This window comes from Sus scrofa, chromosome 8 (genome assembly GCF_054392235.1).
Source record: "Sus scrofa isolate SSC_HxYL_T2T_F1_AM1 chromosome 8, Sscrofa_HxYL_maternal_Yorkshire_Landrace_v2.0, whole genome shotgun sequence".
Classification (NCBI taxonomy): domain Eukaryota; kingdom Metazoa; phylum Chordata; class Mammalia; order Artiodactyla; family Suidae; genus Sus; species Sus scrofa.
This window is the reverse complement of record NC_139390.1, coordinates 81,090,005-81,117,938: the sequence shown is the minus strand read 5'-3', so window position 1 is coordinate 81,117,938 and position 27,934 is coordinate 81,090,005. Positions and strand designations below refer to the sequence as shown.

General features: G+C 46.3%; 2 protein-coding genes across 2 annotated transcripts in view; one reads left to right on the top strand and one right to left on the bottom strand.

Annotated features, from left to right (window-relative positions):
• Window positions 1-3,279, bottom strand: part of DCHS2 (dachsous cadherin-related 2) — a 272,388-nt gene extending 269,109 nt beyond the window's left edge. Inside the window, exon 1 of the mRNA XM_021101485.2 lies at window positions 800-3,279. Within this exon, the coding sequence (XP_020957144.2) occupies window positions 800-2,839 (2,040 nt within the window). The 5' untranslated portion in view covers window positions 2,840-3,279. The remainder of the gene's footprint in view (window positions 1-799) is intronic.
• LOC146400895 (uncharacterized) lies at window positions 2,893-15,865 on the top strand. Its single transcript, XM_084971126.1, has 5 exons — window positions 2,893-2,920; window positions 3,026-3,104; window positions 3,234-4,214; window positions 9,716-12,503; window positions 15,251-15,865. Exons 1-3 carry the CDS (start codon window positions 2,893-2,895, stop codon window positions 4,021-4,023), a joined length of 897 nt encoding a protein of 298 aa, XP_084827252.1. The 3' UTR covers window positions 4,024-4,214; window positions 9,716-12,503; window positions 15,251-15,865.
• The last annotated feature ends 12,069 nt before the right edge of the window (window positions 15,866-27,934 follow it).

Here is a 27,934-nt window from a genome sequence, read left to right as displayed (position 1 = left end):
GTAAATAATCCAGTCTTGGAGATATGGTTTGTTATCTGACAACAATTTAAAAAAAAAAAAGAAAAAGAAACTGGAAGCCCTAAGGAGTACTGCTAGAAGGGTGCACCCATAACATTCTGAGAGTGAAGCAGAGATCAGAAGTCCCAAAAGGCATGATGGAGAGCCCTGTCTCATAAAGGATGTCTCTGCTCCTCAGAGTCCTGAAGGCAGCGCTAGACAAGCTCAGTCCAAAACTGATAAAAATGATCTGCTGTCCCCAGCTCACTTTGTAAGCTTCCAAAGAAAGCAGAACAATGTGCAAGAAGTCTCTGGAGGTGACCACTTGAAACAGCTTCAGTGTTTAAAGGCAAACACTTGTTTATTTGAAAAACCGATTTAGGAGGGTCAGTGACTTTCCCAGGATGCCACATAGCGATGCTCAAATATATGAGACATTGCCATTTACACACTGTTAAACACTAACCCTGCGAATGGTTGGTTCCTCCCAAGGCGATTTCGGCATTCAGATCCAGATGAAAAGAAATTCGTATTCCAGGAGCAAAATCAAGATCCAAATACCATGGGAAGCAGAAAGGACCTTAGACAGCATTGGGTCCAAGCCCCTGGCACAAACAGGGGAACCAGAGAGCACCCACTCACCTCCCTGCATAGCAGAGCCAGAACCCATGTCCCTAGCCTTCTCCATCTGAGCCAGGGCCTAACTCGCCACCTCACACTTCTTCCCTGTGCTACTCACAGCCTCTCCATCTCTTCCCAGGCCTTCCTGCTCCTCCACGGCCTGGTGCACTGGTGCACTCACCTGCAGAAAGCAGTGTCCCACCCGCGTATGCTCCGGAAGGCTGGCATTGTACACCTGCTTCAGGAAGATGGGCTCGTTGTCATTCACGTCCTCCACGCTGATGCTCACCAAGCAGGTGGCAGAGAGCGGGGGCTCTCCTAGGTCTTGGGCCACCACTCTCAGCTCTACCACCTCCTGAATCTCTCGGTCCAGACTCCGGGTGGTGCTGATCACACCACTTTCCAGATGGATGGTGAAGGAAGGTCCACACTCTGCGGGGGGCTTCAGAGCCTCTGGGCTGCAGGGGGCCGGGAGAGGGAGCAACGTGTAGCGCACCTGGGCGTGGTCCGTGCCAGGCTCATCCGCATCGGAGGCGCTGACCCGCACGACTGCAGTGCCAGGGGCCGCAGCCTCAGACACTGAGGCCTGGTAATGCTCCTGACTGAAGACAGGCGGCTGGTCATTGAGGTCAGCGACGCGGAGCAGCAGCGTCTCCTCCATGCTCAGAGGCGGGGTTCCTGCATCCGTGGCCACCAGTCGCAAATCATACAGGTCTTGGCTCTCCCTGTCTAGGGGACCCTCGACGCAAAGGAAAAATACTCCTGGGGCGCCGCCGGGCCGCAGCGCAAAGGCTCCCTCACCACCCTCCAAGGCCAGCGAGATGCTCCCACCTCCAAGGCCTCCACCAAGTTCCCCGGCTGCCTCCTCTTCCTTCTCTGGGTCGCCATCTGCGTCGGACACAGAGACCCGAGCCACGTAGTCGCCGGCTCGAGAGCCCTCAGAGACGCGCGCGGCGCCTCCCTCCGTGAGGAAGAGCAAATGAATAGCGGGCCGGTTGTCATTCACGTCCAGCACGGCTATAGACACGCGCACGGTGGCGACCTCAGGCTCTGCCCCTCCGTCGCAGGCTTCGACCACCAGCTGGTGCCAGGCCTGCGTCTCGCGGTCCAGAGGCCTCTGCACCCGCACCACGCCGCTCAGCTCCCCCACCGAGAAGTGCGCCGCGTCGCCCAGAGGCCCGCCGCCGCCACCCGCGCCAGGGGCCTGCCGAGAGCGGATGCTGTAGCGCACGTGGCCGTTGGGCCCCAGGTCACGGTCGGTGGCGCGCACCCGGCAGACCTCGGCGCCTGGTGGCGCGTCCTCGCGCACCGCGGCACGGTACTCGCTCTGCTCGAAGACGGGCGGGTTGTCGTTCTCATCCAGGACGCGCAGCTCCACCCGCAGGTGGCCCGTGCGCCGCGGGCGACCACCGTCCCAGGCCTCGATCTGTAGCTCGTGCGCTGCCGCCGCTTCCCGGTCCAAGCGCCGCAGCAGCACCAGGTCTAGGGGCTCCAGGGGCGACGAGGACGGAGGCGACGGTGGGGACCCCGGTGTCCCGTATCGCAACTGGAAGAACGGTCCTGCGGGGTCCTCGGTAAGGTCGGACGGTTGCACCAAGGTGTAGCCCTGGGTGCTGAACAGCCCGGCGTCGGGGTCTTGGGCGCCAGGCAGGCGGAAGGCGGTACCTGGCGGGCTGAGCTCGGAGACGTCGAGCTGCAGGGAGTCACGGGGAAAGCGGGGCGAGTGGTCGTTCACGTCATTGACGCGAATCTCCACCTGCACCACAGCGCCCAGCAGCGTGGCCGCCACGAAGCTGTAGTAGTCCCGCTGCTCGCGGTCCAGGCACCGAGCTGTGCGGATGATGCCGGTGTCCGGATGCACGTGGAAGTCGTCCAGCAGCGGGGAGTCATCTGAATCCTCTGACAGAAAGAAGCCGCCTCCCTCCTGCTGCTGCTGCTGCGTGGCCGGCAGCCCGGCGCGGATGTCGCCGACTAGAGTGTCTGGAGGAAGCCCCTCGTCCACGGAAAGGCTGAGGTTAAACACCTGAGCAGAGGAGCCCGAGGCCCCCCACAGCCACACGTGCAAGAAGAGCCCCAGCAGGAAGCGTTGCGCCCCGGCGGCGCCGCCGCCGCCCGGCCGCCCGCAGGGTGACCCTCTGCTCCCGAGAAACAGTAGGCGCTTCCCGGCGGGAGCCACAGGCTGCTGACGCCCTTCGCCCATCCTCCGCCCAGAAGGGCTCATTTCTCCGCCAGCTCCTTGGGAAGGCTCCCGGGTAACTGCCAGCTAGTGGCGGGATGGGAGAAAAATCCAGGAGCCTCTTCGGTGTCTGAGCCAAAGAAGAAAAGACTTTGTTTGACAAACAAACCAACAGACCCAGGAGTTCCCCAGGTTACATCTGCAACTGGCGAAAACGTCCTCCGCCTGAAGCTCGCGCAGACAGGGAGGGAAGCTCGAGCCGCCTCTGCCGCTGCAGCCACCTCTTCAGCCCCTGGATTTCTTTAAACGAGTCTCATCTCTTTCCCTCTCTCCTTTTATTCCTTTTACATCTGTTCCTTGTTCTGCTCGGCTGCTTGTTTCCCCCTGGTAAAGTCAGGTGCATTATTTCTTTTGCCAAAAAGGATGAAATTATTTAAAGCGCGCACACACTGAGAGAGGATGGGGGTCGGGCCGGGGAAGGGGGTGGAGTAAGGGCGGGAGGCCGCAAGTGCTGGCGCAGGGCCGGAGCGGAGGAGGGAGGAAGAAGAGAGGGAGGGAGCGGTGGCTCCGGCTGCTGCCTGGTCGGTGGCTCCGGGGGCGGCCGCTCCCCGCTGCGTCTCCCGGCCACCGGGGCCGCGCGGCTCCCCTCCGCCGCCTCTTGCGCGCGCTGTGAGGCGGCGCACACCCGGGCAAACTCCAACCTGCGAGCCGCCGCTGCAGCCGGGCGCATTGGTGCCTGGGCCGGGGATGGAAGGCAGGGGAGCAAACGAGAAAGGACCCGGACCCGGGGATTTGGACCCTGCGGCAAGTGTGGGTCGCGCAGGCGGGGCGTCCGCCCGTGCTGTGCGCGCAAAGCTGCTAGGGTTGGGGAAGGTGAGAGGAGCAGCCCCCCCACGCCCTTCCCCCTCCATTCCTCTCCCCCCCGCCCCCGGCTCCATCCCCTTGACCGGCTCCTCTGCGAGTCTGAAGCTTGGCCTCCTCTGAGCCGAGAGGGTGGGGGTTATAATCACATTGAGAAGCCAAACTTGTGTTCTCTATTTGGCGAGAGGCGCTCGTCCCCAGCGGAAGGACAGATGGAGTCAAAGGCCGATGTACAGCTGGGGCTGGGATGGCTGCAGAGAAGGGGGAAGGCGGAACTTGGAAAAACCTTTGAGAAACCCAGAGAAATCTGTGACACACATGGGGCAACCACGCTTTATTATGCCGTGCTACCACGCGGCGACGTGTGAGAGGCTTGTCACTCCCCTCTGCCACCGGGGATAACGACAATAGATTCGGCGTGCGAACACTTTTTTTTATGCATTCAGCGCCATCACATCGCTTCCAGGAGGTTTCAAGATGCTGATTTATGGGCAGGAAGATGGTGCAACTAAGTCCTGTCGCCTCCCAGCGCCAGAGCCTCTGAGCAAGAAGTTTGCAGGCAAGCCAACTCTTGATACCCTTTTCAAAAGAGCTTGTGTGCTAGCCCAAGAAAATGCCAATAAATTGGCATGTCACGGGTTTCCTTTCAATTATCCTGAGAGTAAGTAAAAATCGATAAATGGCCAGGGACAGATTCTCTGCTCTCTTAAGAATGGCTGGCCATATTTAGCAAATGGTTGCTGCAATTTTGCATCTAGGCCAGAGGGAAGAATTAATTTCCTAGATGCTGTTGCTCCCCTTCAGGGAGGACCAAAAGCCCTGAATAATGGTTCCTTGCAGCAACAAGATGCCTTTTTTTATAGGACAGAATCCTAATCTACAGCCACACCTTCATCTTGATATCTGATGAAATAATAATAAAAAACTTTATTTAATAGCAGACACATGGCCTGTAAATAGAGACATTACTAAAACAAATTCAGCTTCCCTTCATCAGTGAAATCTCCTTACCCTTAAGGAGATTTTTTACCAGTGTTTATAGTCAGCTTTCGCTTCAGTCTCTGCAACCTCAAGGTCATGTGCCCCCCTACCTCCACTCTTGCCCCTTTATAAATAAGTTTTCCAGCAAGCATCCAGATTGATTTTTTTCTTTAATTTTATTTATTGATTTATTTTTGCTTTTTTTAGGGCCACCCTTGTGGTATAGGGAAGTTCCTAGGCTAGGGGTCAATTTGGAGCTTCAGCTGCCGTCCTACACCACAGCCACAGCAATGAGGGACCTGAGCTGTGTCTGTAATACTGGATCCTTAACCCACTGAGGGAGGCCAGGGATGGAACCAGCATCCTCGTGGATACTAGTCGGGTTCATTACTGCTGAATCACCATGGGAACTCTCCAGATTCTTAATTTTAAAACTAACTGCTATGTCAACACACACGTATACGCCCCACTTAGAACCTGCCAATATATTTCCACTATTCTTGGACTATAATTCAGACTCATTAGAACAGTGCAAGACCCTACCTATCTAATACGGGCCTCCTCACCTTCCTGACCACCTCACATGCCACCCCTGTGGATTCAGGGGTGTGGACCCAGCTTTCTTTCTGATCTTAGAGCCTGTTGCAGACTGGATGTTTGTGTCCCCCTCAAAATTCATACTTCAAAATCCTACCCTCTTCCGTGCCCTCCTCCTACCCACCCTGTGTACAGCCAGGTCTTTGGGAGGGGATTAGATTAGATAAGGTCATGAATTAGTGTCTGGATGTGAGTCAGGAGAGGTTTTGTAGCTCTCAGCTCTTTAAGGTATGAAGGTAGAAGCAGCCAGGGGTCCCCAGCCAGGAAGAGGGCCAGCACATGAACTTGTCCATGCTGGCACCCTGATCTCAGACTCCCAGCCTCCCAGCCTCCCAAACTGTGGGAGATAAGTTTCCCTTGTTTATAAGCCCCCCAGGCTGTGGCACTTTGTTACAGCAGCCAGAACACACAAAGACAGTACATTTGCGTGGAGACAATCTTTAGGTGCCTGGAAGGTCTTTCTTCTGCATTGTGAGAATTTGGCTTTTTCTCATTCAGGCCTCACCTCAAATGCCAACTGCTTAAGAGACCTTTCTGACTCCCCCCCACCCCCACCCCACCTACCTCCAGCTTCTCCACCATAAACTCTGTATCCTCAGATTTCATTCACAGCACCTGTCAGCCCCAAAATGAGCCTGTTCTCTTTATTTATTCTTTATTTGTTTATTAGACTATTGTGATAGCCCTCTTCATGCACTTTAAGGGCTGCTTTCTCCCAGAACCTAGGATAGTACCGATAGTACCTACCCAATGGTGGTAGGGATTCTCTAAAAATCTACCAGCTGGAGGACTGGATGGATGGTTAGTTGAAGATGGAAAGATAATCTGTTGAAGGAGAGGTTTGAAGCCAGAACTCAGAAGTTCTTGGCATGAGATCCTTTACTGCAATGAACTGCATCTGTCTCAGTTTACTCATTTCAAACATTCTGTGAATCTTCTTGAGGTTATTTTCGAACTCCTTCAACTTATTTTTGCAAGCTGTACGGTTATCAAATATTGACTTGCGTCTCCAAATAGAGGAAAAGCAGCTAGTTTTTCTACATCTTTTACTGACACGTTCATTGTAAACGGTGGTTTAGTTTAGAAACAAATTGGAAAATCAGAAACTTGAAACATCTATTTTTGCATTCATGTTTAGGCTCCGTCTTTCATGTGCAAGAGCGGACCTCCCGCCTGACTGTCCTAAGGAAACTTCCTGAATCAATTTAGTTGAGCAAAAGAAATAAGAGCATTTCTGAAATATGGAAAACAGGTTTTTTTTGGGGGGGGGATTCGTTCTGTTTTGGTTTTTGTTTGTTTGTTTGTTTTTTGCTTTTTAGGGCCATACCTGAGGCATGTGGAAGTTCCCAGGCTAAGAGTCAAATCAGACCTCCAGCTGCCAGCCTACACCTCAGCCACAGCAACGCAGGATCCAAACCACATCTCCAAGCTACACCATAGCTTATGGTAACACTGGATCCTTAACCCACTGAGCAAGGCTAGGGATTGAACCCATATCCTCATGGATACTCATCAGGTTTGTTTCCGCTGCGCCACAGTGGGAACTCCCCAAAAAAGTAATTGTAGATAGCACAGGAGCCCACAACCTCCAAGAAGTAAGTCCAGAAAACTATGACTTCTTAGCTCCCTTGAGTGTGTGGAGTGGGAAGGTGTAACATTCCTAGTGTCGTGTGAACAGAAATGATCATGGGCAGAAAGGTCCAGACCCCATCTTCTCCAGATGTTACTTGGTTTAAGTAGTACAGGGAGCCCATAGTCAAAAATATTTTCTACCAGTCTATAGATAATCCTTCGCTTTGTAACAGTGAAATAGTCTAAGCAGTTGCTAAGGGCTCAAAGCAGCTCACATTAACCCTTCAGCAAAGGAACTATAAGTACTATCCCCATTTTACAGATGAAGAAACTGAGTTTCAGGGTATTACAAGTAAGTTCATCAAGGTCACAGAGGTATAAGTGGTGGTATATGTGGTGTCCATTGTCTTCTGAGATCTTCACTGGTCATTTGCCATCTCTGATCTTCTGCTTAAAAGCCAATTGCCTTGCTTCTGAATTCTCCTTGAAGTCCATACAGTGAGATAGTAAGGGTTTGGGAAAGACCTGGAACATGACAAAACTTTGGACAGTATGTTTGAGTGAGCGTGGTGGGATGACTCAGGAGAAGAGCCCAGCAAAGTGGCTACTTGGGAATGCACCAGAAAGACACCAACTATCTGGAAATGGCCTTGCAAGGCACATGAGGAGGACCATGTGAAAGATGGAGCCTGTCTTCCCTCCTGCTTCCCCAAAGACACTTCCCTCTGAAGTTCGGAAAGACACTATGACTGCAGGGAGTCCCTCGCCATCTTTGGTTCACCTGTCATCTTTCTACAAAGATGAACTAGGAGTTCCTGTCGTGGCTCAGTGGTTAACGAATCCGACTAGGAACCATGGGGTTGTGGGTTCGATCCCTGGCCTCACTCAGTGGGTTAAGGATCCGGCGTTGCTGTGAGCTGTGGTGTAGGTCAAAGACAAGGCTTGGATCCCACATTGCTGTGACTGTGGTGTAGGCTGGCAGCTACAGCTCCGATTTGAATCCCCTGGCCTGGGAATTTCCATATGCTGAGAATGTGGCCCCAGAAAATACAAAAAAAAAAAAAAGAATGAAAGTGTTCAAAGTGTTGTAGCTTGTAGTGGTTAAATTTTATATAATAATTCAGGCTACGGTGCCCAGTTATTGGGTCAAACACTAGTCAAAATGTTGCTGCAAAGGTCTTATGTACATGTGATTGAGATCTATGAGGAATTGATGATACGGTGGTCCTTGCCCAATCAGTTGAAAGCCTCATGAGCAAAATCTGAGATTTTCCATAGAAGAAGGAATTCTGCTTCAAGACTTTACATAGACATCCTGCCTTGGTTTCCCTCCTGCTGGCCTGCCCCATCAGTTTTGAACTTGTAAGCCCTCACAATCCTTTAAGCAATCACCGTACGTCTCTTGATTCTGTTTCCCTGGAAAACCTCTGACCCATACAAGAACTTTGTAAGAGATGATTGTGTCTAATATTGCATCATGGTCTGCATTTCGTATCAACATATATTTTGTGTTCTCGAATGTTTAAATCATAGTCCTGGACATGGTGGGGATCTTGTCCAGATAGGCAATTACATGATAGGCAATCAAGCCCACCTCCCTACCTTAGCATTTAAGAGATAGTTGAGAGTCTTTTCCCTTTTTATGGTGTTGAGAACTGATTCTATACACCCCCATTCTATTTTCTCCACCCAACAGAACGCGATTTAATTTTATGGAATATTAGTCTCTATTTCTGTTATCAATATGTAGTTATTTCCTCTGTTCTTTGGACAAATGGAGAAAAACTTGTCAGTATATTTTTTCTGGGTGCACCCATGGCATATGGAAGTTTCCAGGGCTAGGGATGGAATCAGAGCTGCAGCTGCAGGCCACAGCCACAGCTACACTGGATCCGAGCTGCAGTTGTGTGCTGCAGCTTGCAGCAACACTGGATCCTTAACCCACTGAACAAAGCGGGATGGAACCTACATCCTTAGAGAGACTATGATGAGTCCTTAACCAGCTAAGCCACAAAGGAAATTCCCTCAAGAATTTCTTTCTTTCTTTTCTTTTTTTAATTTGCTTTTTAGGACCACACCCACAGCATATGGAGGTTCCAGACTAAGGGTCAGACTGCAGCTACAACTGCTGGGCTACACCACAGCCACAGCAGCATCAGATCTGAGCCATGTCTGCAACCTACACCACAGCTCACGGCAACGCCGGATCTTTAACCCACTGAGCGAGGCCAGCGATCGAACCCACAACCTCATGTTCCTAGTTAGATTCGTTAACCACTGAGCCACGACAGGAACTGTGCCCTCAGGAATTTATAGCAACATTTCATCATGTGGTTGGAAAGAAGTATATATAACCCCGGCTTCCCATTAAGTAGATTTAGATGTACTACCATCAAATCATATTTTTCAAATCTAGTAGATGCTAGAATATAAGAGTTAGCTACTAAAGTTCTCCCTACATTTGAAGATTATAGTAGAAGTAGGTCTGAGACAGAATGACCAGTTAAAGGGATTCCTGCTCCATTTCCCCAAATCCCCTTCTCTCTCCTAAATTGCCTATTCTCCTTCCTAGTAATTGGTAAGGCAGACCAGCGTCTCCCCACTTCCTTCCCCAGGCTCCAGATGGCCTACAAAGACCAGTCAAACCTGCTCAAACACAAAGACTTTAACTTTAAGATCTGGCTTTTCTGACTCTGCCTTTGGTGAGTGTGTGTGCGCGCACACCCCATCTTGCTTTCCCTGAAAGCCTTTCTTTAGATGAAATGATCCCAGCTTCTTATTTTCCCAACCCTTTAATCATTTTGTTACTGTTCTCTGAACTCTTTCCAATTTCCCCATATATTGTATGAGATTGTGGAAACCAAAACCACACACCATTTTCTAATGGGGTCTATGTCTTGCCAAATCTAGGGAGGCTGACTTCGTTCTTCAATCAGAAATCAAAGCCAAGTCCAACAGGTTCTTCACAAAGTGGATATCTGAACAGGTGTGACAGCCCCATCCCAATAAAGCAACACCTTCTAAGTCGATAATTATTCAGTGTGGAAAGGTAGTTGATTTGCTTTCACTCAAATGGGATGTTTAGAATATTCCTGTATTTGTCTAAGACAGCCCGAAGGAGAGAGCTAGTGAAGAAAAAGATGAATAGCATTGAATCTTGCTCATGCTTTTCTAGATCTAATTGCTCCAGTGCTCTTTGTGTGAAGTACAGGAAGCTGATCGGTTTCCTGGGACAAAGCAAAGGTCACTGAAATACGTATACATAATGTACATGATAATAACTCCGAGCAAAAGAAAGCAAAGGAAATACCCAGAGCCCTGCCAATCCTCAAATATTCAGGGAGAAAAACACCTGGATTCTCCCCAAGCCGCAGCTGTTCAGTTGGAAAATGCCTGGATCCCATTGAATCAAGAGAGTCAGGGAAAAGAGCCACATCCCGCCCAGGGTGTCTCCTCGGTACAACAGGCACACGTGAATCCTATTTGATCAAGACACGGTTATTTTGGAAATAAATAGATCCTGCTGGATTCAAGCCCAGTTCACGATGCACACGCGCAGATGGGACACGCTGAGTACAAACAATATCTCTGAGAAACTCCCCCAACACACAGACTTTGGTAACCAAAACTTGTGCCACAGGACTTTGGCCATGTTCATATCTTGGTTATTTTTCTCACAGAGTATAGGTGGATCTGGTGGCACTGCTGCTTGATTAAGTTTGCCTGGATCACACCAGAGCTCAATGCTTTGCCCTGATTCTTTAGACGGAGCCCTGGGTGTCTGCAAAGAGAAAGGCAAAATGGAGTGTCAGCCTTATCTTTTGGTACAATCAACAACACAGTAGCATAATCACAATAGGAATGTTCCAGGCCTTTCTGAACACATGTGAATTAAGGGAAAAAAAAATTTATCTCTATCATCACAATTTACATTTTGCACATATTTCCATCTTTCTCTTGGACGTAAACATCTTTTGTGTCTAAGACATCATTTTCATTACTTTTTCCAAAAATCTTTCAGCAATTCGTGATAAAAAGACAACTTCTGGTCCTGAAATGAACCTGAAAATAGGCAGATATTTACACAAATCAAATAATCTTTGAATTTACCTACTTTAAGGCATACAGAGTTTTCTGAGAGCTACAATAACTTATGAGTTAAGCGAATCAGTGCTTACTACTTTTAAAGATGCTTTTTTTTTTTTTTTTTTTTTTTTTTTTGCATCCTCGGCGTATGGAAGTTCCAAGGCTAGGGGTCTAATCGGACCTGCAACTGCTGGCCTACACCACAGCCGCATCAACTCAGGATCTGAGCCAAGTCTGCAACCTATACCACAGCTGACAGTAACGCCAGATCCCTGACCCACTGAGCAAGGCCAGGGATTGAACCTGTGTTCTCACGGATACTAGTTGGGTTCGTTACCGCTGAGTCACAATGGGAACTCCTAAAGATGCTTTGTAGATTGCAGGCTGGTGCTTTGAGAAGCCACAGACTTGGAGTTTGAGGGCTTAGAACTCTGAGGTCCTGGAAGGGTCTCTTCCACTCAGTAACATCCCCCAGAAAACAGGATTGCTGTCCCTGGAAAGGCCATGTAGAAACTTTCCTGTGAATTCAGCTGCTCCTCAATTTTTTCCTCTAAACCACCAATTTCTTATTTCCCCTATTTGTATTCAGTGCAAAAAAAAAAAAAAAAAAAAAAAGAGAGAGAGAGAGAAAGAAAAATAGAAGAATGAAATTCCGGAAGCTTTTGATGCAAGATGCATTCAATTAAAACACCATAGTCCTGCAGTAAAGCAGGCCTGACTCTCACGGTCACCGATCTCCACTCTGACCATAGTACTGGAGTGTTTTAGCCATCAGCTGGATGCCAGGGTAGCTACATCAGAACTTCACTGCCTTTGCAGCAGCATCTCTTGAAAGACTGCTTCCTGTGTCTGCAGATGAATATTTTTTCCCCCTCTATCTTCGTGGGCTTTCATCTCTGACTCTTTTAATTTATAAATCCAGCTTCCGAGTTTTTGCTGTGTGCTTTATCTTCAAGATCTCCTTTGAAGGTCTCTCTGCACATGTTTTTTTATCCCTAGCCCACCTGCTTCACTTGTGGGTTTTATTCACTATTTTTCCCTTTGTTTAATCCTTTCACTCTCCAATCTAGGCATAATGCAGAAGCTAAATGTAACAGCCATTAAAAATGCAGTATAGAGAGTTCCCATTGCGGCTCAGTGGAAACAAACACGACTAGTATCCATGAGGATGCGGGTTCGATCCCTGGCCTCCCTCAGTGGGTTAAATGATCCCATGTTGCTGTGAGCTGTGGTGTAGGTCGAAGAGGTGGCCCGGATCTGGCATTGCGGTGGCCGTGGTATAGGGCAGTGGCTACAGCTTCGATTTGACCCCTAGCCTGGGAACTTCCACATACTGTGGGCGCGGCCCCGAAAAGACAAATGAAAAAAAAAAAGGCACCGTTAAATGCTCAGAAGCAACCAGCAGCAATCAGAGAGGCCATTGCTTATTTTGAGCAAGAGTGCAGTGTAGCCCTTGAGGGAAAAGGCCGAGTGGAGGAGTCCAGTAATCCAGCTGTTCCTCTCCAAGCACAATACCAGCAGCGAAGACATCGTCACAAATCCAGGGACTCTGAAGAATTGTGATGTCACCTTTCCCTGCTCCTTGAGAGACACCCTCCTAGTCCCCGTGTAGGTAAGAAAACGTCCACACCCTACCCCCAGAACCAAACCTGACGGAAGGGACTTTGCAGATGTGATTCAATTGCAGATCTTGAGCTGGGGAGACGGTCTGCATGGGTCTTTATGTGTGAATAAAGGAAACGGGGGTGGGGGGAATCAGAGCAGAAGAAGGCGATGGAGCAATAGAAGCAGAGGTCAGTGTGAAGGAGCCCTGAGCCAAAGATCGGGTAGCTTCCAGAAGCTGGAAAAGGCAAGGAAATAGATTCTCCTCGAAGAAGGAACATAGTAACCCTGTCAACACTTTGCTTTTAGTCTAGGAAGATGTGGGTCAGACTTTTAACCTCCAGAACTGTAAAAGAAACAACGTTTGTGTTGTTTTCACCCAGGGAGTTTGTGGTAATGTGTTACAGTAGCAACAAGAAACTAAGACAACCCTGGATCATGCCAAGGCCAGTGTGTCTTTTTTCCTGCCTTCTCCATAGTGAAAACCTATGTTTTCATCAGTCAGCTCTGTTGCCTCTCAAACGCCCAAGTTCCTATTGCAAAGAAGGCAGAAGTGATCGCAGCACTGGTTTTGCTTCCATCCAAACAGTATCTCCGGGGATTAGTTCAAGCTGGAAATCTGGGCAGATTCATTTCAGGGAATGTGTTTCTTACAATGTCAACATGAGTTTTCGCCTTTGATTTAAATCCATTATTCAAAGATTTATCTCTGTATAAAGAGCGTTAGCAAAATAATTGCAACAGAAACAGCGCTGCTGTTTAAAAGTTCAAAAGAATACCTTGCAAATAAAATACAGTCACAATTGTTAAAACCTTAACTAGATGAGCATTTGGGGTGCAATTGAGAGGCAGCCACAGTCTATCTGAGGTAGAGAACAGAGTCTTTGGGAAAGGAGTTAAGAACACAAAATTTACTTTTAAAGCAGAGCGTTTGGCCCAATAGCCAGAAAATGGGATTCTGCTTCTATTGTAGAGGAAAATAAATCCTGAGTCTGGAAACATTCTAAGTGTTCTAATGGGCCATGAACTCCACTCAACAAGGGGTTACCAGCCCAAGAGGTAGAAACCCTGCTAAGGCACACACAGGAAATAGCTCTCCTGAAGTTCCCGTTATGGCTCAGTGGAAATGAATCTGACTAGTATCCATGAGGACACAGGTTTGATCCCTGGCCTCGCTCAGTGAGTTAAGGATCTGTTGTTGCCGTGAGCTGTGGTGTAGGTTGCAGATGCAGCTAGGATCAGGCGTTGCTGTGGCCACGGTATAGGCTGGTGGCTATAGCTGATTCGACCCCTAGCCTGGGAACCTCCATATGCTGCAAGTGCAGCCCTAAAAAGACCAAAATAGATAGATAGATAGATAGATAGATAGATAGATAGATAGATAGATAGATAGATGGCTTATCTGAGATAATTCCAGCATGTCTTGTTCATCAGTGATTAATTCCCAATCAGAATCAGGAATTATCGAAAGTATTATCACAATGTTTGGTCACATTGGCACTGGTATTTGTGATTGTTTTTTTACATTTGTGAATTTTGATTTCAGGAATTGGGGGACCAGAGTCAGTCCTAAGGGATAAAATACTCTAGTAAACTTCCTGCCAGAATTTTGATTTACCATCCTGGATCGCAGCCAGCATCACCTTGAAAATTTCCTCCCGTCCCCATTGTCCCCATGGCTAAATCTGCTCATGGCAGGCAAGGCTAGTGTCCTAACTCTCCCAGGTTGCCACTCGCCATCACTTTGTTTCCAGCAATTATGAAAACAAGAACCTTACACTTCTCAAGGTCTTGCCTGTAAAACAGGAGTGTCACTAAACTCTCAGGGTTGAGGAATGGTTAATAAACTGTGCTAACCCTACAGAGATGCCAAACAAAGGCAATCACTCATCACTTTGCTGAGAGGTGACAGATTCCAATTTCCTATTTTCCAGAGTCATTCTCCTCATTACCAAGCAAAACCAGACCAGTTAACTTACGAAAGATCTATAGTTTGCTGGGATGAGCTCATTGGTCTGTGTCCCTGATGAGGACTCGAGCCGGGGGTGCGAAGGGCGGCCAATGGACACAGGGAGACGTATTGTCTGACTAGGCTCATCCACCAGGCCAGCTAATTTTCCTTCTATTTTGAGAAGAGCAATTATTTTAAATTGCCGTATATCAAAATGACTTTGCCCTGGCCCCCCAAATCCAGTAAATCAGTAAACTGTCACATCAATGAATGTCTCCAGCTACTTTGATTAAAAAAAAAAAAAAAAAAAAAAAAGATAAAGATTGAAAAAAGAGAGAGAAGCAAAGCTCGTGATGCTTCCTTTAGAACTGAGGCAGGAACACAATTCAAAGCCTCAGAACAGGAAGCTGGTGTGTAGAAATCTTTCTGCTTTGGAAGCTTTTGACTATATAGCAAAACTGCTTGGTAATTTTTTTTTTTTGGTCTTTTTAAGGCCACCCCTGTGGCATATGGAAGTTCCCAGGCTAGGAGTTGAATCAGAGCTCTAGCCACCGGCCTATGCCACAGCCACAGCAACACAAGATCCGAGCCAATTCTTCGACCTACACCATAGCTCAGGGCAACGCTGGATCCTTAACCCACTGAGTGAGGGCAGGGATTGAACACTTGCCCTCATGGATGCTCATGGTCAGGTTTGTTACCACTGAGCCAGGACAGGAACTCGCTGTAATTTTGTTTTTAAATCCCACCCAGTTCTGGTGAAAAGTTTTTCTGTTTTGTGAGAAAGGACCTGGTCTCTTTTGCAGAAATCGACAGAAGGATCAAAGGACAAAAAGAAAGATGCTGGAAAATGGATGTGGGATGAGAGATGGCAGCTGGGAAGATACTAAGATATCTCTTAATTGTGAAGCCAGCAACACAGAGGAACCCAGGAAACTCAGTGGCGCAACCTGTCCAGCCTAGAACTACAGCTGGTGCAACCAAATACTCCATTTGGAATGTGGTTTATAAGGAGCAATGCATCCAAAATTCCAAGTGAGGATTTCCAAGGGAAATTTTAATACCTGTATTTAGACTTAGTAGCCCTGAGGGGAAATTGGGTGTTGATTTATGAAGCTGAGAGCAATTGCGAGCAGCTGGAATATTAAGGACACATTGTCAGAGGGAGGCTTTCATTTCCAATTTGGACTGAACTTCCAGAACCTTTCAAAGCCATGATTTGGACTCATAAGCTCTTAGAAGTCCCTATCTAGTTAATTTAGGAAGTGTTATACCCAACCCTTGGACTGTTTGATTGATGGAGCAGTTAAAGCTGTAGCAGTTAAAGATAAATACAAAAAAGTAGTTAAATTTTATTACATTTCATTGGTTTTTCTTTAGACATAACTTGCTAAAAATATAATTTTTGAAATCAAAAGACATTTTAAAAGAATAATTGAATAAAAAGAAAGTCTGAAATCTCTTTATTAATTCCAGAAAGCCTGGCTGTCAAACTACAAAGCTATTCCCAAGGTAAAGCATCTAAATGAATATAAGCTTCCTCTTGTGGGCTGAGCTTGCGGACAGAGGCATAAAACAATGAGAATAATGTCTCAAGGTGGAAAAATACATAATTAACTTTTATATTATTGGATGAATAAATTAATGCATCATAAATTATCGTCACCTCTTTCTCTTCAAATTTGCATAAAAATTGCTTCTCCTGCCTTCTTGCAGAGGGTTTCAAGAGTAGGTTAAATCCAGTCCTGACTGCCTTTTGGTTTCTTCCAGCCATCTTTAAACCAATATAAAGATGAACAGTTTACATCATTGAATTCTGTCTCCTTATTTTTGAGGGTCTGTCTAACATCGCTCTTCTGTTGTATAGACAGACAAGTTGCCTGGCCTTTGGGGAGATCCAGTCTCTGCTCCCTCCACAAGCCGATTATTGGGGTGTACTGGATGACCATGAGGGAGCGTGAGAGCCGAATTATTCCAGCTGGCCTTCCCATCCAGAACTCTCAAGCATCCCTACTGAGCATTCAGGGAAGAACCTGGTAGATGAAATTCCCTGTCTAGAAGAACTCACAGTCTAGTCAGGGAAGCAGACAACTAAAAAATAGTTACATTACAAGATAAATACAAGATAAATAATGCCACATAAAGGTGCAAACCCACATCTCCGGGACTCAGAGAACAGTTTGGCTTTCATGCAGATCTAATCTGGGTAAAAGCCTTCATAGCTTTATTTAGTTACCTGTTTACCATATGCCCTTGCTCTAAAATGTAATCTCTTTGTGTATTTTATTTGCTTCTCTTATCTTCAAGGGCCACAACAGTATTGAATTAATGCAAGCTGACACTCTTTCACATCTGTAGGTTTTAACCTCAAGTGAGTCTCCACAGCTGTTCAACAAACCCTTCAATCAACAAATCCCATTCCTTGAGTCATAAGAACATCTGCCCCCCCCCTTCACTTCAGCAAATGATTTGGCCTACTCACGCCCCAATGGCAATACTCCCATAAGGGCTCCAGGAGGTCTCCAGTGGCCATATTTAGGGCATTTCTTTTCTTTTCTTTTTCTTTTCTTTTTTTTTTTTTTTGCTTGTTAGGGCCGCACTCATGGCATATGGAGATTCTCAGGCTAGGGGGCGAATCAGAACTACAGCTGAAGGATGACACCACACCCACAGCAACACGGGATCCGAGCCATGTCTGTGACCTACACCACAGCTCATAGCAAAGCCGGATCCTTAACCCACTGAGCAAGGCCAGGGATTGAACCCTTGTCCTCATGGATGCTAGTTGGGTTCATTAACCTCTGAGCCATGACAGGAATTCCTCTGTATCATTCTTAAGTGATGACATGTCTTCTTCAGCTGATATTTCACAGGCACCTCAACCCCCATGTTACCTTTTACTTCCCCAACCTTGTCTTCTCTCTCTAATAAAACTCATTTAGTTATAATAATGTGGTCAGGAGTTCCTGTTGTGGTGCAGTGGAAACAAATCTGACTAGCATTCATGAAGATGTGGGCTTGCTCAGTGGGTTAAGGATCTGGAGTTGCTGTGAGCTGTGGCGTAGGTCACAGAAGCGGCTTGGATTCCACATTGCTGTGGCTGTTGTGTAGGCCAGCAGCTGCAGTTCTGATTCGACCCCTAGTCTGGGAACTTCCATATGCCATGGGTGCAGCCCTAAAACAAAACAAAAAAAAGATTATTATTATTATAGCTATTATAATGTGGCCATCCAGCCAGTCACCTAATTTAAGACCCTCTCAAAGTCCAAAGCCATCCCTGAGTCCTATTGACTCTGCTTCTAATTACTATTCGAATCTCTTTTCATCTCTCTGGCATTGGTTTAATCTAGATAATTAAGTCTTATTTAAACAATTGGAACTGCTTCTTAACCAGCTGCCCTGCCTGTAGAATCTAAACATGCTCCCTCCCCTCCACTGTTAAGCTACAAAATATTGCCACAGTTATACCAAAGCTCGATCTGATTATTCCTGCCCTGCTCCTTGTTTCAAGACCCATTCTGGGAGTTCCCGATGTGGCACAGTGGAAATGAATCTGAGTAGTATCCATGAGGATGGGGGTTTGATCCCTGGCCTCACTCAGTGGGTTAAGGATCCAATGTTGCTGTGAGCTGTGGTGTAGGTGGCAGATGCGGCTTGGATCTGGTGTTGCTGTGGTTGTGGTGCAGGTCGGCAGCTGCAGTTCTAATTCAGCCCCTAGCCTGGGAACCTCCATGTGCTGCTGGTGTAGCCCTAAGAAGCAAAAAAAAAGACCCATTCTTGTCCTCATTGGGGGATTAAAGACCCCTCCCCAGTGAGGACCAGAATCAAATCTCCTTAGTCCAGTAGGCAGTGCCCTTTATTATCTAACCCCAGTTTATTTCCCAGCCTCATCACCTTCTTTTCCTCCCGAGGTGTCTACCAGCTCTATTTTTTTTCCCCAGGGGGATGGGGTGGGGAAGGGGTTGCCCGAAGCATGCAGAAGTTTCCAGACCAGAGATCCAATCCGTACAACAGCAGTGACCTGCACCACAGCAGTGACAGCGCTGTATCCTGCTACACCACAAGGGAACTCCCTCGCTCTAATCTTTTGAAACTTCTCAAAAAATTGACTAAATTTTAACCATTCAAATATATTCAAGACCTAGGTGCAAGCTCATCCTCCGGAAATGAAAACTCTTGGACCATCAGTTTATTTTTCTTTGATGGTTGGTTTTATTTCACATGCTAATCTTCTTCTACATCATTTATTCCATTTCCCTGCAGTGATCCTGCCCGATTCCATCTTAAACCGACAGACTATAGTAGTAAAGCTCAGAAACACTGCCACCTTGTGGTCACAGACAATGGTGGAAAGCATTTGTACATTTTTCCATCAAGAGGAACTGAAACTGGAGTTTCTACTTTCCCAGGCCTTAAAATTAACTGCCACTTGATCACCACTAGAAACTTCAGATTACAAAACCCTGTATTCAGTTTTCCTACTGTTAATTACTCTCTTTTGTAGAATCCTATTGATTTCCCTGAACCAGATTATCTAAGGATATTGAAAAACACATCTATTTAAGTGCCTTTTGCAGGTTCAGGTGTCTTATTGGTCTGGAGAACATTTTTAAAGTCTTTTAAGAAGCTCATATGAGCTCCAGACCATGGCTGTCAAGGTCTATGAGGGCAGCAATGTATTGACCGTTTGCCAAGATAAATGCAAAGTGGGAGACGTAAAAAGTCGGAAGGAACTACTTATTGAAAGAATAAATGAATGAGTGAATGGACAGTGGATATGGTGACAACGTCAAAAGTGGAGGCAATTGTTTTTCTAACATTTTTTGAAAGCACTCACTTTATTTTGAACTCTTCGGTCCATCTTGAAACATTCAAGTATTCCATACTCTTGATCACTCAAGCCCCAGTAACACATGGAAACAGGCTACTTCTAAGGTGGGTTTGGGAAAAATAATAATGGATGTGCAAAGAGGCAAAGTGACCTGTCCAAAGGCTTAGCAAACGCAGGCTCAGAGCAATGGCTCAAGTTCACTGCAGGGAGAGAGCAGGCATGGCTGTGCAGAGAGTAAATGGAACACTTTGTGATGCTGCTTGGAAGAAAAAAAAAAAAAAGCTTTGTCAAGATCTTTTCTTTCTTTAACTCTAGTTCTCAGCTATTATTTCACCACATATGCTAGCTTATTTTTATTTTATTTTTTTACTTGTATTTTTTCTTTTTTTAGGGCCGCACCCAAGGCATATGGAAGTTCCCAGGCTCGGGGTGGAGTCAGAGCTGCAGCTGCCAGTCTACACCACAGTCACAGCAATGCTGGATCCTTAACCCACTGAGTGAGGCCAGGGATCAAACCCACATCCTCATGGGTATTTGTTGGATTTGTTTCCGATGAACCACAATGGGAACTCCCAGCTAGCTTATTTTTAAGAAAGTCTGTTCTCAGGATGACTGTTTGCAAATGACTGAGAACTGGATTTCTCCAAAGCAGCATAGTTGCCACTGGGGGCTCTTGTGTATAGGTATAAACTAAGCTGTTTCTTGAAAGGTCATTGGTCATGCCAAAGCTCGTCTGTATCGTGTGACATCTCAGAATAAATGATTTATAAACCATTTGTTTTTCAAAGAGTCAATAACTAATTACCAGTTCGTACCCTATAAATAAATCAATATTGAAAAAGAAGTCTAAGTGGATTCATCATGGAACCGATTAGCTGACTGGCCGGACAGCAAACCCAGGATTACTATCTAAGTTGCTCTCTTTACGTTTCTTTTTTAAATTGCCTTCCCCTCCCTCCATCATTATAATGATAAAATATGAAAATAGAAATGATGAGGCAAGGGTAGCCAAAGTGAATTTTAAATGCATCGATTCTAGGAAATATTTTTGGCTTTTGAGTTGTTGAGAATATGAAGCAGTTTCCAGGACAGAGAACAGAATTCATGGAAAGTCGGGTGGGGGGGGCAGCCTCAGGATGACATATTTCGAACTCACAGCAATAAGTCCAAAAGAAAATTATCTGGGGAATGAAAAAATGGCACTGATCCTGTCAATAGCTGCACCACTTTAAGTGTTTGAAACAATTTAACACTGTCTCCGAAACCCAGCTTTCCTTCGTCGTCGTCTCTTTCAAGGATTTTTACTATTAAAAAAAATTTAGTTTTTAAGACAAGGCTACTGACTTTGGCCACAGTGAGGACTGCGCCCAGGCTGGAGGCCAACCTCAGAAGAAATCCAGGCCCCTCTCTCCCTTTCACGCTCCCCAAGCCCACACGCTCCCCTTAGCCACTTGGCTAAGTTGTCTGAGCTCTTTTTTTTTTTTTTTTTAGTTAAAGTGTAGTCAATCTACAAAACTTGAAAAGATAACAAGTGCTGGGAATGTGGAAAAAAGAGAATCGTTTAACACCATACTCTTGGTGGATATAAGTGGATGGATGTAAGTAGGAAAACAGTATGGGAGTATTAAAGTATTAAAAATAGAACTACCAGGAGTTCCCCGGTGGCACAGTGGGTTAAGGATCCAGCATTGCCCCTGCAGTGGCTTCAGTCATTGCGTGGTCCAGGGTTCAATCCCTGGCCCAGGAAATTTCACATGCCTCAGGTAAGGTAAAAAAAAAAAAAAAAAAAACTACTATAAGTTCTAGTAATCCAACTTCTGGCTATATTTCCAAAGAAAATGCAATCAGCATCTTGAAGAGGTATAACTGCACTCCTTTTTCACTGCAGCATTGTCACAGCAGTCAAGACATGCAAACAACCCAAGTGTCCGCGGATGACACTGTGGTCGAGATTGAGACAGAGAGACGTACACACACAGACACTCAATGAAACACTCTCTAGCTGTGAAAAAAAAAAAAGGAAATTCAGCCATTTGCTGCAACATGGATGAACCCAGAGGCCATTATGCTAAGTGAAAAAGCCAGTCACAGAAAGAAAATACCAAAGGATCTCATTTATATGCAAAATCTATACCAGTCAAGTTCATAGACGAGAGAGCAGATCATTGGTAGCCAGGGCTGGGGAGAGCTGGAAATGGGTAGATAGTGGTCAGGGGGGTATGACGTTTCAGTTGCACAAAAGGAATGAATTCTGGGGATCTAATAGGCAGCAATGTAACTATAGTTAACAATACTGTATTGTATACTGAAGTTTGCTAAAAAGGCTAGATCTTCACTGTTCTCACTTCATCCAAAACAGGAGAAGAGAAAGGAACACAGTAACTATGGGAGGTGATGATATGTTAATTACTTGGTCATGGTGATTATTTCACAATGTATATGTACATCTGACATCTTTACACTCTTTCATCGTCAATCACATTCAGTGGAGATGGGATAAAACCATTTTATGATGAGAACTGAAACCCCACCAGAGCACATAGGCTCCACCACTTCTCTCTTTCAGGTGCCATGGTCCCCACCCCCCTTATCTGCACAGAGCGTGGTTGACCTCTTGGGGTGAGGCTATAGCTTCACTCCATGGCTTCGGCTGCTTGTTTGTTTCCTCTGATGGTTTATTTTGACTTTCAACTCTACCAGGACTCAGAAATCATGAAAATCTCAACTTATTACACCTAACTGGGGGTGTTTCCTTAAGCACTGGGAGTATCCTATGCTCCCTGAGTCAGCAAGAACTGCATTGTGTGTACAAGAAAGTCAAAAGTAGCACAGAAATATACACACTACTATATATAAAATAGATAACCAACATGGAAGGACTTACTATAGCACAGGGAACCCCACTCAATATTTTGCAAGAACCTATAAGGGAAAATTATCTGAAAAAGAATATATATGTATATATATGACTGAATCATTGTGCTATACAAACTGAGAGTACTTATGACGGGAACCTAACCAGAATCCACATTGGGACTTGAACCCACGGTTTTTAAATTAGAATCACTCGCCTAGTGTCTGGACTCACTGAGGTTCAGGTTCTTTATGCCTCCGTGCAAAAGGATTTCAGTGAGAGACAAAGTGATAGGCAAGAAATAGGTTTATTAAGATACGATGCTTGTGAGAGAGGCAAGCAGGCAGGTACAGAAACTCTGTCCCAGGATCTGGTGGACTACAGTTTATCATCCAAGGGGAGCAGGGGTCAGAAAAGACCGCCTCTACCTCTTTCTTCAAGTAGTAGCTCCTCCTTGGTATCCTGTAAGAGAGTCTTTGACCCCATAAAGTCAAACTAGGACAGTCATGGCGCTTCTTCAAATCAGCAGAAGGGTGGTCAAACTCCTGCCCTTGGTCTGAACCTGAATGCAGACCTCACCCCGTGCCCACCCAATGACCTGAAGCGCATCTCACCACTAGTTAAGCCAGCCTGCCTCGTTCTGATGCTTTCTTGAGCAATTATTAACTTAATAAAGTCCCCTAGGTTTCCCTCTCTATCTGTGGTCCCTTACTGGGACTTCCACAGCCACCTGCGTAACTGTCCCACTCCATCCCTATCAGAATCTGTTTTGCAGACGCTGGACAACGCTCCCTATGCCCATATACAGGAAAGAGATTCTTTCAGGGCATACTTGCCCATTTATAGGCAGCAAATGAAAACCTTGAGATCTGAATCATGTAAATTAGCTGCAGACAACATATCAGGTGGAAAACTGTCTCCATCATGTCTGGTCTACTGTTGGCATCTGAAAGAGGACGTTGGACCTGGTGGCAGCACAAAACAAAAACATGGAAATTAGGAGTTCCCTTCGTGGCGCACCAGAAATGAATCTGACTTGGAACCATGAGGTTGTGGGTTCAATCCCTGGCCTCACTTGGTGGGTTAAGGATCCGGTGTTGCAGTGGCTGTGGTGTAGGTCAGCAGCTGTAGCTCCGATTCGACCCATAGCCTGGGAATCTCCATATGCCGAGAGTGTGGCCCTAAAAACAAAAAGACAAAAACAAAAACAAAAACAAACACAAAAACATGGAAATTAGAGGAGACAAAGAATGGCCAGTGGGTCTTGGAAACATCTATTCCCCTTTACATTGAAAGGCTATTTGGGAGTTTTTTCAATGTTCATGTATGGGAATTTCAATATTTATGCCAAGTTTAGTATTAGAAAGACTATCTTGTGTATGTATGGAAAGTAGCTAGTGGCATGGTTAATCACTCAGAGTGTTTGTTTGCCACTTTATCCTAGGATCCTATGGAAACTGGGCTGGGGATTTTATCTGCATGACAAATGATCCCAAGACTGGAAGATGTAACTCTAGGAGAAGACAACATAGGGAAAAAGTTTCTAAATGTTGGTTTGGGTGATGATTTTGGGTTTGACACCAAAAGAACAGGCAACAAAAGCAAAACTGGACAAGTGGGCAAAGACCGTCTTTCAAAAGACCCCATTCAGACACATGAAAAGATGCTCAACATCACTGGTCATCAGGGAAATGCAAATCAAGAACCTGAACCTCAGTGAGTCCAGCCACCAGGTGAGTGATTCTAATTGAAAAACTGTGGATTCAGGTCCCAATCTGGGTTGAGGCTGGGTTAGAACCCCGGCACGTGGGTTCAAGTTCCAATCTGGGTTCTGGCTGGGTTCAAGCTATGAGTGCTGTCAATTTCAATTTGACAATCCTAACTTTCTGATTTTAGCAGAGTATATTAATGCACAATAGGTCTGCTCTCCCTGCCCACAACCACAGTTCAACACAGTTCACTTTGCTGGAGAGCGCAAGGTTTTCAAGCTCGCCCACAGAAAAGCCAAGCACCTGTCCCTTGGGAAATGCTGACAGTCACAGGTCACATACAGACATTCTAGTTAGGCGCAAAGCACCAGCCAAGGGCTCTTTGGAAATTACCCTGTGTGCTGGGTACAATTCTCTCTCTAAAACAGCAAGAAAGACACTTCATTCCCATACATTAGATTCTTTTTTGTACACTCATTCTCGCATTTGCAAATCTCCCACAGGCAAAGAGTTTGCAAAGACCATATGGGTAGGAAGATGTTTTGTCTTTTTTTCTTCTTCTTCTTCTTTTGCAAAACCGTGATATGCATATTAATGATTTATCAAATCAAATATTGTCAAGGGATGGGGTCAATTCGAGATAATTATAGTTGGCCCCATTTCACATGAAAATACGCTTTATGATTTTTATATATTTGTAGTATGTGTGTATATATACATATATATATAAATACATTACTTGCTTCTTGCCTTTATTATTTTTTTTAAATTTTTTATTATTTTTTTTTTGCTCTTTAGGACCGCATCCGTGGCATATGGAAGTTCCCAGGCTAGGGGTCGAATTGGAGCTGCAGCTGCCAGCCTACACCACAGCTCATGGCAATGCTGGATCCTTAACCCACTGAGTGAGGCCAGGGATTGAACCTGCGTCTGCATAGATGCTAGTCAGATTCGTTTCCCCTGAGCTACGACAGGAACTCCATTTGCATCTTGCCTTTAAATAAAGTTCTACTGAAGCTAAATGTTCCATATTGAATCTCTGATGCAATTAGTAACATCACTGATTCTTCAATTTCCCAACGCCTTCAGGGCCTGCTTAGGTATATAGAGCAGTTTCTTAGGATACAAAACACCCAAGACTTAATTTTCTAGGCTTTTTTTTTGTGTGTGTTAATGTATTTACTTGCCTCTTGGGCCAGTTCTAGTTGCTTTCAATGTGTTGATTTCTAATAGCTCTGTGCCTGACTATATTCTAGATGAAGACTTAATTGGCTGTGGTAGGCGATTATTTTACACCTGCTGGCACATAGCAAGACATTTTTGAATCTCCACATGTATGGCTATCCTGAAAGTGCATGACTTCACCTCTAATATGCAGAAGAGTCTGTGGCTGGAACTCGGCCTCTGCTCACCAGTGCTGAATAGAAACACGGAGGCAGAGTTTGGGGACAAAGGAGAAAAATAGTTTTATTGCTTTGCCAGGCAAAGGAGAGCCACAGCAGGCTAATGCCTTAAAGATTGTGCCCCCTTACGGGAGTTCCCCTCATGGCGCAGTGGTTAACAAATCTGACTAGGAACCGTGAGGTTGTGGGTTTGATCCCTGGCCTTGCTCAGCGGGTTAAGGATCCAGCGTTGCTGTGAGCTGTGGTGTAGGTTGCAGACGTGGCTCAGATCCTGCCTTGCTGTGGCTCTGGCGTAGGGCAGTGGCGACAGCTCTGATTCAACCCTTAGCCTGGGAACCTCCATATACTGTGGGTGCAGTCCTAGAAACGAAAAAAAAAAAAAAAGATTGTGCCCCCTTAGGAGAGATGGAGAGACAGTTTTACAGTTTGGGAGTGAAAAATAGGGCCGCAGATAAGAATCAGGGGAGAGGCAAGCTTGCATCATTTTCAAAGTTGGTGTTCAGTGGTCTGGGGGTCTTTCTGGAATAAAGAAAGCTTCATTAACATCTTCCATTTGGGGGAAGAGGGGTTAGTTCTGCAGAAGAACTCAAAGATGTAGTTATCTCTATTCCTTGAGGAGGGACCAGGACCCGCCCCAAAGCTGCATTTTCGTTTCTTGATTTCTCCTTCCTGGTCTCTGCATCCCCTTCCTTCCCTGATTAGCAACTGTTTGAACCTGCCCTTAGGAAACCAGGAAAGGACTAGGAGGCTGAAATTTTTTCCCTAAGAACAAGCAACGGGGGACACAGGAAGGCTTGTGTGCTCAGGAGCCCACAGTACTTCATACACTATATCTGAGGATTAGAGGAGACAGGAAAAGAAAGGTCTTAGGACAGGGCCTGACAAATAGCAGAATCTTGACATAGGACTGTTAGCACGAGCACCGTCACCACAGCAGTTTATTTGATCTAGGAACGGACCAGTTTTCTCCATTTTCTGATTCCTCATAGCTTCAAGTGGAGTGGCCCTGGGCTCTCCACCCAATGAATCAATGGCATTCATTGTTGCCAGGAGGAGGATGGGTATGCCTCAGAATAAGACAGCAATTGAGGAGTCACCTGGTGGCTCATCAGGTTAAGGATCCAGCATTGTTTGGCTCAGAGCACTGCTGTGGTGCTGGTTCCTGGCCCAGGAACTCCTGCATGCTGTGGGCGTGGCCAAAAAAATCAATTAAAGGGCTAATTTAATTTTTGTAAAGCTGTAACAGAAACAGGAAATAAGGAAGCCAGGCATTCACTTATTAGCATGCAGGAGTCTGGGCTTTCTTAAGAGAGGCAAGGATCTGTGTTTCCAAAAATCCAGAATGGAGCACTTGGACCTTGAGTCCAAGAGGAAGAAGGCAGAGTGTTGTACACATGGAGAGCGTGAAACCCTGTCCCAGACCCTAAGTCCTGGTGTTTTGTTCTGTTTTGTTGTCTTTTTGCCCCTTCTAGGGCCACTCCTGCGGCATATGGAGGTTCCCAGGCTAGGGGTCCAATCAGAGCTGTAGCCACCGGCCTACACCAGAGTAACCTAAACCACAGCTCACAGCAATGCCGGGTCCTTACCCATCGAGCAAGGCCATGGGTTGAACCCGTAACCTCATGGTTCCTAGTCAGATTTGTTAACCACTGAGCCACAACAGGAACTCCTTAAGTCCTCATGTTTTGAAGTAAAAGCCTTTCCTTTAGCTCCCAGGCCTCGCCTCAGTCTCAAAAGGCTGACTCAAGAGTTAATGATTAGGAAGTATTGTTACAGCTAAAAACTAGTGAAACAGTCTTCATGATGTTATGTCCTGCCTTGGCCAACTAATATATTGCTAACTTTCCAGTTAGAGGTCTATTGCACCTGGTGTTTTCTTTTGTAGCCGGAACACCCCCTAATACCCCTTCCCCATGAGCAATCTTCTTTCCAGAGAGAAAGTCAAGGAACGATAACCCCAAAGACACCAGAAACCATCACTGGACCAACTGACGGCAGATTTCATGACTCCAAACTGACCTACGGATGAAGAATAATAGAAACACCTTAATCCACCACCTGTCTTCCGAGCTGAACCTATAAAACCCCTTGCTGTCCCCTCTCAGGACAGGGCATCGTTTTGAGGCACTAGCCTGCTTTGTCCTCCTTTGCCTGGGAAAGCAATAAAGCAGCTCTTTCTCTTCCTCAAAACTCTGTCTCCGAGACTTAAGTGGTGCCAGTGTACAGAGGCCACATTTTCGGCTACAAGAGGAGACAGCACCCCTCCCTGGACAGGAGGGCCACGAATGGAGAAGACGAGAGAGAGCAAAGGTGACTAGACCCCAAGAAAATGGCCCCGCCGTGGCTCTTCTCCCTGATCCCACCCCTTGTCACCAGCCTCTCAGTCCCAGAAAGAGGCAGTGCGGAAGCTGCACGTGTGTGTGTGTGTGTGTGTGTGTGTGTGTGTGTGTGTGTGTGTGTGTATTCAGAGGTACAGGGGCCGTATTCCAGCTCCCGTCTGGGGCTCCAGGAGAAAAGGGCTTCCACAGAACCCCGTGACAAGCTGAGACACTCAGGCGCTACATCGCCTGGAGTCAACCCTCCCAAGTCATGAGGGAGGGGTGTGTGTGTCTGGGGGTGCCTGACGTGGGGCGGGGGCGGGGGGTGTGGCAGAAAATTTCTCTTGGAATAGATTTCATTCCTGACCCGACTTT